General features: G+C 49.8%; 1 protein-coding gene across 3 annotated transcripts in view; it reads right to left on the bottom strand.

The window, feature by feature from the left end:
- Positions 1-272: 272 nt before the first annotated feature.
- The window catches only part of Trim50 (tripartite motif containing 50), a 15,783-nt gene continuing 6,799 nt past the window's right edge, over positions 273-9,256 (bottom strand). For 2 of the 3 annotated variants that reach the window (XM_029533678.1, XM_021187118.2), the window contains exons 3-7: positions 8,885-8,980; positions 4,268-4,498; positions 4,149-4,171; positions 1,530-1,654; positions 273-1,123 (exon numbers count right to left, since the gene is read on the bottom strand). In XM_029533678.1, coding sequence (XP_029389538.1) covers positions 543-1,123; positions 1,530-1,654; positions 4,149-4,171; positions 4,268-4,498; positions 8,885-8,980 — 1,056 coding nt within the window. In that variant the 3' untranslated portion in view covers positions 273-542. The remainder of the gene's footprint in view (positions 1,124-1,529; positions 1,655-4,148; positions 4,172-4,267; positions 4,499-8,884; positions 8,981-9,256) is intronic. The other variant, XM_021187119.2, reaches the window with a different exon arrangement.

Raw genomic sequence — 9,256 nt, 5'->3', positions numbered from 1 at the left:
GGTTTCTCTGTATAGCCCTGGCTGTCCTGGACTCACTTTGTAGACCAGGCTGGCCTCGAACTCAGAAATCCGCCTGCCTCTGCCTCCCAAGTGCTGGGACTAAAGGCGTGCGCCACCACGCCTGGCCCACAGCCGCTTTATACTGCTTTATATTTTATGACACCTCTGTGGGCACAGCACCCGAAAGCATTCACCTAGATAAAAATAAGTATTAAAATAGCAGTAGTAATAATGAGAAAAATGTCAAATGTATTGTTTTTAATAGATGCTTGAAGGCCCCAGTGATAAAGGTTAAATATGTGAGGGGATGTTTCTGCCCTCTGCTGGAAGAGTTGGAAGGCACAGGGCTACTTGAGTGGCTACAGGACCCGGTAAGGTGCAAGGTGGCATGCATACCCCTAGGTGGTGAGAAAGAGGCGATGTCCCCTGATATAGATGTTCTGGGGACACGCGGGTGTGACGAACGTTTTCAAGCAGTCCAAACATTGAGACCCAGCAGAACCCCTCAAATCCCTGTAACTAGCAAGACAGACTAGGACAGTCTATACCTGTCCCAGTGTGAGGTGCCCAGGCCCACTGGGTGGGGGCAGTACCATGGGCAGTGAGTTGCTGCCCCTCTCATGCCAACATGTGTCCAGGATAGGGTACAGCTTGCCCTGGAAGTCAGCCTGGAAAGTGTAGAGTGTCCGGAGATCATCTGGACGGTCAGCATCAAAGAACGTGAGCTCCCCCTGCTCGTAGTGTAAGTAGACGCCGATGCGATGAGGGTGGCCAGTCACAGGCAGTGGCAGCCGTGGGCAGCCAAAAGCCTCATACACCCGACCCTCTTTCAGGCCAATTAGCCACACACCATGCTCTGGGGACTTGTTCAGCTTGCCTTTGCGGCTGGCTGTGCCCTTGATGACCCCCAAGCGCCAATCACTCTTGCTCCCCACCACCACTTCCCAGTAGTGGCGACCCCAAGAGAAGCCCTTGCTAGCCAGGACGCAGGTGCTGTAGTCGAAGCGCTCGGGTTGGCTGGCTCGTCTCTGGGCAAGGAGGCCACAATGCACCACTGTGTTGCCCTTAGAGAGCTCCAGGAGAGGGTGGGCAGTAGCCGGGTCCAGCTTGAGAGATTCTGGAGCTAGAAGAGAAAGAGGCCTGTGATTGGCTCACAGAGAAACTGCAGACCCCGCCCAGGAGGCAATGGCGGGCTGAGTCCTCAGGTGCAGGAACTGTGCTGAGTCTGTGTTCCCAGGTGCTGGAAGGGGCAGACACAGAGCTGTGTGTATGGAAGGGATGAAGGATGGATCGGGTAGCGGGTGAGTGGATGAGATGGCAAATAGGTGGGTAGATCGTGCCTGTGGAGCGCATTAGACGTGGCCACTTGTGAAGGAGTTCGGCTATGGAGCAGGTGTACTGCGTTGCAAGTGTGTGTGCCTACACAGCCACTCCCACATCTCTCCACCCCCACGAAGGCCCCCTTTAGGTTCTCTCTATGCTTCTTGGTACCCTTGATGAATTGGGAGGATAACTATTTGGAGCCTCACCTGGCAGAACCTTCTGGAAGAGTCTCTTCCACACGGTCAGTTTGATGTCAGCCTGGTGGAGAGCTGGCTTGAAGGAGATCGGGCTGAAGACGCCTTCCAAAGGCCGAGCCTGCTGGACCTCTGCCCTGTGTGCATGGGTTCCAGTGGTTGGGGAGCTCTGCATCCAGACTGCCTCCCACCCTCCTCCTCATGTGGGGGTCCACGGGACTAAAGTCACCGCTCAGGCCACACGGTCATAGCACCCTTTCCTCTCAAGCCTCCTTCCTGGAGAACACGCCTGCTTCCTAGCACTGGGACTGTCAGGGAGCCGAGGAAGGCCCCGAGGAAATGGGCAAAGTGCGGATGGAGTCTTGAGGGGATGCAGTTGTTGACTTGGGCGTGGCCCAGGTCAAGGACCTCACTGTTTCAGACCCCTGGAATGGCAAAGCCTTCCCCCCAAGGTGAGGCTCAAGGGATGCCGAAGCCTTCCTCTTGTCCCAGACCAAGTGTGGACAAAAGATCGACCCGTGTGTGTAGAACCTGCAGCTTCCAGATGTTTGAGACGGCTGAACCGTAGACACCTCCTGCTAACTCCCACCCCACCCCCACTCTGCACATAGTAAGCATGCCAGGACCCCAGATGGCTGTGAGGTTGACACCACTGCCTCAGAGTGTGCATGTCCCACCCGAGCCCAGCTTTTCTGTCTGTGTGTCTATGAACTTGTCCTCTCTTCATTCACTCGATGTCTAGTTGGGTCTCCAGAGCCGCGCCGTGCAGGACATGGCGGGGATGCTGCACAGCTGCTGCTGTGGATAGAACTAGAAGCATCTTCCACAGGCTCATGTTCTGAAATTTGGTTCCCAGCTGGTAGAACTCTTTAGAAAGAGGTGGGGTCTGGCTGGTGGGAATAGGTCATGTAGTAGGTCTTTGAAGGTTGTCCCCACTTCTGGCCTCAGTCTTATCTCTCTACTTCCTGTCTGCCGGCATGTGAACAAGCTGTGAATATTGTCACACCTCCCTGGCCATCTGAAGCCAAAACAAGCCTTTGCTCCCTTAGGTCACTTGGGTTAGGTAATGTGGTCTCTGCAAGGCAAGGTCACTAATACAGCAGATGTTCACAGAGCACGGGTCTGGGGAAACAAGCCTAGCTTCCCTGGGAACTTGTTAGAGATGCAGAGCCTCAGGCCCTGCCCCAGACCTGCTCATCAGAAATTGATCGCTTGGGGAAAGCTGTACAACATGTTTTAGCCAGCCTGCAAGGTGTTTCTCGTGTGTGCTGACACCTGAGACTCACTACATCAGGTAACCTGATTCTGCTCCCAGCGAATTGTCTGTTCATTTCTATCTGTGCTCTGTAGGCATGCGACCCCAAGGACTAAAGAAGTCCAGGAGCACAGGCTGGAAGGCAGCTCTCTGGGTACACTGTCTGCCTGGCAAGACCTGAGTCAGTCTCCAGAACCCACCCACCGCTCATGGTGGCTAAAGAGATGGCTCACTGGCACTTGTGGCTCTTGCAGAGGACCTGGGTTCAGCTGCCAGCATACACAAGGCAGATGATAACTGTCTGTAACTCCAGTTCCCCGGGATCCATCTCCCTCTTCTGACCTCTTCACTCATGGAACACACAGTTGGTACACAGACATGTATGCACAGCATCACATAAAATAAAAGGATAAATCCAAAAAGCCAAGTGCAGTAAACACGGGGAAAGCGGAGGCAGGCGGATCCCTGGGGCTCTCTGACCGGTCAGCCTAACCTACTTGATGAGCTCCAGGCTAGTGAGAGGCCGTATTTCAAAAACTCAAACTGGACAGTGTCTTTACAACAGCCAGGGCTGGCATCTGGCCTCCACACCCATAAATGTGCATGCACACCAACACATAAAGAAAACCAGAGAGGTGGCTGGCTAAGCAGTTAGGAACACTGTCTGGTCTCCTAGAGGACCCAGGTTCGATACCCAGCACCCACATGGCAGCTTACAACAGTCTGTAACTCCAGTTCCTGGGAATCCAATGCTGTCTTCCGCTTCTGTGGGCTCTTTACACTGACATATATGCAGGCAAACCACTCATACACATAAAATAAGAATTAGGAAGAAAGAAAACAAGGAGCCACACATGGCCAGGGCGGGCTCAGCAACTGTTGAGTTTTCCAGCCCTCACTAACTTTCCCCTCCCAAGGTTTGAAGTGTAGTACGTCAAGGTCCCTCATTCTGGTTTTCCCTGCCTGGGACATCTTTTCTCCTTCCTCACGCATAATAGTTGACTCCACAGATGAACTTCTCCACACCCTGTGCTCTGCACACACCCCACTCTCATTTCTCTGCCTGCTTGCACACTGCAGCCTTCTCAGCGGTCACACCAGTCCCTGGCCATCACCTTCCTCCACAGCCGTTGTCAGAGCTTGAGGCAATATCTGTTGCCATAGCTACCACAGGGTTGGGACCAGTCTGCACTATGGGTCTGTGAGAACCCCGATGGCAGACGCTTGACTACCATTATTTTCCTTGTGCTCAGTGACAGGCACACATGGAGAACAGCTTAGGGCTAGAGCACATGAAGGAAGCATGGAGACGGAATGCCCCATGACTGCACACACTGGCCGACCTCTCTCCCAGCAGCTTCAGTTGAGGTTGTTACCTGGAGGTCATGGAGTGGAACTTCTGGAAGAAAGAGAGGGACGGGGGGGGGGGTTACTGCTGTGTCCAAACTATGCATTGTTGGGGAGAAAGCTGGGGACCACGTTCTTGTCCACTCACCCGGATGAACTCGTGGTAACTCTCGTTCCCAAACTGTTCCAGCACCTGCTCAGCCTGAGCCAGTCGCTCTTGAGTACCCTGAGCCTGCTCCAGCTGCATGTCCAGGGAGGCCACCAGGCCACGCGTATGGCCCTCAAGCCCTTCCAGGCAGCGGGCTTTCTCTTCATCCACCAGGTGGTGCAACTCCTGGAACTCCCTTCGGATCACCCAGCTGAAGACATCGGACTCATTCTAAGACAGGAGGGCCAGTCACAGCGCAGCCACGCCAAGCTGAATGGCTGGTCCCAGCATCCCCAGGGCGTGTCTTCCTGGCCTGTCCTGAATGGGCTCATCCTAGGCGTCAAGCGGGCTGCTAATAGTATCGGGTTCACGGGACTGGGGAGCCCTAGAGGCGACCGGCTTCTATTTTATATTTTTTTAGTTTTTCGCAGTACTGGAGATTGAACCCGGGGCCTCGTGCATGCTAGGCAAGTACCTTACTCTGTTCCTAACCCTGACCCTGATCCTCACCCTGGACCCTAAAGCAGCCAGTGTGTGGTTATGGTTGGCAGTAGCTAAGCCACTGCGGGGGATTTTGTTGAGTCTCACTTTGGAGCCTTACTGAATCCATTTGGCTAGTTTTACTGAGTCGTGGTTTGATTTTGGGGGGGACTGAGGTTTGGGGTTTGATCTTTTGTTGTTCTTAAGTCATGAAGTGCTTTCTGGTGGGTCATGGTTTGCCTTGGTTATGTTTGGCTGCATTTATTTATATATTTATTTATTTATTTGGTTTTCTGAGACACAGTTTCCCTACATAGCCCTGGAATTCACTCTGTAGACCAGACTGGCCTCAGACTCAGCTTTGCCTGCCTCTGCCTCTGCCTCTGGAGTGGTGACAGTAAAGGTGTGCGCCACCATGCCAGGCTTACTTATTTTTCCTTTATGCTTAGCCGTAGTTTGCATTCTACTGAAGACAGTTGGACTTCTGCTGAGTCATCACTAGATTGTTCATTGTGTCATCGTTGCACATTTTGCTGTGCGTTGGGGTGGGCGTGGTGGCATGCACCTTTAATCCCAACCCCAAATTAAATGCTTTCTTTTATAAGAGTTGCCTTGGGGGCTGGAGAGATGGCTCAGCGGTTAAGAGCAATGACTGCTCTTCTGGAGGTCCTGAGTTCGATCCCCAGCAACCACATGGTGGCTCACAACTGTATTGGGATCTGATACCCTCTTCTGGTGTGTATCTAAAGACAGCTGCAGTGTACTCATACACACTAAATAAATAAATAAATAAACCTTAAAAAAAGAGTTGCCTTGGTCATGATTTCTCTTCACAATAATAGGACAGTAACTAAGATGGGTTATGGGTTATACAAACGGAAACTGTTAAGTTAGGCCAAATTCATTTTAGTTCATAGTGTGACTGAAACTCTAAAACAGAAGACAAAATAGATATGTAATTAAACATTCTTAGAATGTTATTTTCTTGGTCATCATCTAGTTCCACAAAATCCCAAGAAGTCTTTTTTTTTTTTTTTTCTGAGACAGGGTTTCTCTGTGTAGCTCTGGCTGTCCTGGAACTCATTTTGTAGACCACGCTGGCCTCAAACTCAGAAATCTGCCTGCCTCTGCCTTCAAAGTGCTGGGATTAAAGGTGTGTGCCACCACTGCCCAGCTCCCAAGAAGTCCTTATTGAGGGGGGGGGGAAATAAACTACTCCCCCAGGACATGGTGACTTCTGCTCCAACCTACAGCCCCACCCAAATGGAGGAATAGCCCCCTTGGGGGTTGATCTTTCTATACTTTACTGTTCCCAGATTTCAAGAATTGAAGTGACTGGTCACTTTTTATTATTGGTGTCTGCTCTTCCAAAGGACCTGGGTTCAATCCCCAGCACCCTCATGGCAGCTCAGCTCACAACTATCTGTACCGCCAGTTCCAAGAGATCTGACACCCTTACACTAATGCACATAAAATAAAGTTAAATACATTATTAAAATCATCTTCAGGACTGTTTGGTTTGCATTTGCAGCTGCCATGTATTGAAAACACAATGTACACATTCTCTGTGTCTAAGCTACACTTTCCTGTTTTCATTGAAATATAAACTTGTTTTACTAGGAAAAGTAGTATGGGATTACCCCCCCCCAAAAAAAAGTGCTTAGAGAACAAAGGAGGTTTGCTGTCTTATCAAGATCATTGCTCCTGGTCTCCACTTAGCTTCGAGCTAGGAAACTAAGTCCTAACAGAATTAAAGTTTATTTGGAAATGTGCCTTTGTCGAATTTTATCTAAGTGTTATCAACAGCTAAGTTTGAAAGCACTGTTCCTTCTTAAATACTTGTGTATGTGACCTTCTGAATGTTCAATAACCATACTTGGAGGCCACTGCCAATAAGGGTATAGGGGCAGCCAATTCTTTGGCCTGTGCTTGATCCCAGGTCAGCTACATTCCAGGAAACAACAGGGTGCCTCTCAAAGGGTCCTGAAGCTGTGGCACGTCAGTCCTCACCCTCTTGGGCAGAGAGAGAGCTGTGGAGAGCCAGGGATTTCTTTCTCAGGAGTGTAGACTCTGAAATTAAGGGTAGCCACAGAATAAAATGCCTTCAAGACATCTGGGGGAAGCCACCTGGTAGGCAAGACATCCCATAGTGTGATTGGTAGAGGATATTAAAGGAGCAAGGGCTTCTACAGAGACCCTACATTGATCTCCAATTGACCTTGAACATAAAAATAAACTTGGTAAATATTTGGTCAGATCAATGATCTTTTGTTTGTTTGTTTTGTTTTGTTTTTTTTTTTGAGACAAAATTTCTGTGTAGCCCTGGCTGTCATGGAACTCACTTTGTAGACCAGTCTGGCCTCAAACCAACAGAGATCTGCCTACCTCTGCCTCCCAAGTGCTGGGATTAAAGGCGTGCACCATCACTACATGCAGGTGATGGTGGTGGTGGTGGTTGTTGTTGTTGTTGTTGTTAAGGACAGCCAAAGAGTAAAATGATTTGTAATAATACAAAATAAAAGAAGTAGGATCAGGTATGGTGGCACACATCTTTAGTCCCAGCAGTGAGGACACGGGCAGGTCTCTATGAGTTCCAGGACAGCCTAGAACTATATAGCCAGGGCTCTGTTGTAAGACTCTGTGTCAAAAATAAAATAAAGAAACAAGCAAAAACTAAAAGAAAAGAAAAGAAAAGAAAAGAAAAGAAAAGAAAAGAAAAGAAAAGAAAAGAAAAGAAAAGAAGAATTAGATTCAGCTATAGAAAGGGACAGGCAGCTATTACATGCTTCCTACCAAACCCTGAGTGTGGGATTATAACAGGACAGGTCGGACAATGACAGCCATCCAGCTGCAATCAGGTTAAAGGACCCTCAGGCTTTTAGTAGCTTAAAAAAAAAAAAAATCAGGGGTGGTACACACCTTTAAGCACTAGGGAGGCAGAGGCAGGCAGATCGCTGAGTTCGAGGCTAACCTCGTCTACAGAGTGAGTTCCAGGACAGCCAGGGCTACACAGAGAAACCCTGTCTTAAAAGAAAAAACCTCCAGCATCTTTATCCTAGGGCTCAGGAGAGCGGAGTGACAGCGGAGTAAGATCGCTTCTCTGCCACGCCTAGGCTGACAGCTCTGTGTCCAGACTTTTGTTCCCCAGTACCTCACAGTAGCTGCCAAGGGCAAGCAGACAGACACAGGTGGCACCATGGTATGAAGGAGAGCTGGGCCCAAGCTTTGGGACTTTATCTCTGGGACTCCCATCCTATCTTATCACAGCCCCAAAGGACAGTGAACAAAAGCCAACTTGGAACCAGTTCTGACCACTGGGTCCAATTCCCTTATAAGGAATGGAACCTTCCCACAGCCTCCTGGGAACTTTTTGATCTTGGCTTTGTGTGGAAGGCACCCTCTTCTATAAAGGGCAAATTAGAAAATCCCGGGGGTGTGGTTCAGTGCTGGAACCCCGTGCTCACAACAACTGGCAATAATAAAATTAACAAAAGTAAAGTCAGAAAATGTAGGTCAGGAACATATCAATTGTCTAGAACCCCCAGCATGGGGCTTGGGAACAGGTTCAGTGGTAGAGCCCTTGCCTAGAATCCCCCAGGGAGGGGCTGGGGGCGTGGCTCAGCGGTAGAGCCCCTGCTTAGCAGGCATGAAGCGCTGCATTCCATCTCCAGCACTGCATAAACGAAACATGATGGGACACACCAATAATCTCAGCACTCATGAAGAAGAGTCCAGGGACGACAAGTTCAGATTAATTCTCAGTTGCATCAAGAGTTCAAGATCAGGGCTGGCAAGATGGCTCAGCGGTTAAGACTGCTCTTCCGAAGGTCCTGAGTTCAAATCCCAGCAACCACATGGTGGCTCACAACCACCCACAATGAGATCTGATGCCCTCTTCTGGTGTCTGAAGACAGCTACAGTGNACTTACATATAATAAATAAATAAATAAATTAATTAATTAATTAATTAATTAATTAAATTAAAAAAAAAAAAAGAGTTCAAGATCAGCCTGGGCTACACAAGACTTTGTCAGAAAGAGGGAATGTGGGTTGGTGGGGAGAAAGGGGTGGGAAACACTCTGTCAGAACAGAGTGGATGGATCTTGGGCCCCAGGCAGAGGGAAGGAAGGGACTCACGATAATCCGGGTCCTGTTGTTCACCAGTTTGCCAATGTGCTCTTCCACGTTCCTGCGCTCCCCCTTCAGCTCAGACATGCGGCCTGCAAGCTCTTCCTGGAGGTGACAAGCCCTGGTCCTGTGAGTAGCTGGCCAATCGTGCTTTCTCCTTCTGTCCAGACCCTTTCCCTTCTCAGCCTTTCTCAGTCACCATGACAGTGGAGCCAGAGTAGGAAGCAGAGCCTTCTAGTTGCCCTCCACACCCAGGTGAAGAGCATGAAGAAAGGCGAATGGAGCCTTTCATCCCAAACAGTGTAGCCTGACATCCCAGCATGAAGAACACCGAGGCAGGAGTTCAAGGCCAGCCTGCATCACAGGTAACCAAACCGTCAG

This window comes from Mus pahari, chromosome 23, assembly GCF_900095145.1.
Source record: "Mus pahari chromosome 23, PAHARI_EIJ_v1.1, whole genome shotgun sequence".
In the NCBI taxonomy this organism is placed as follows: domain Eukaryota; kingdom Metazoa; phylum Chordata; class Mammalia; order Rodentia; family Muridae; genus Mus; species Mus pahari.
This window is presented reverse-complemented; position numbering and strand designations above follow the sequence as displayed.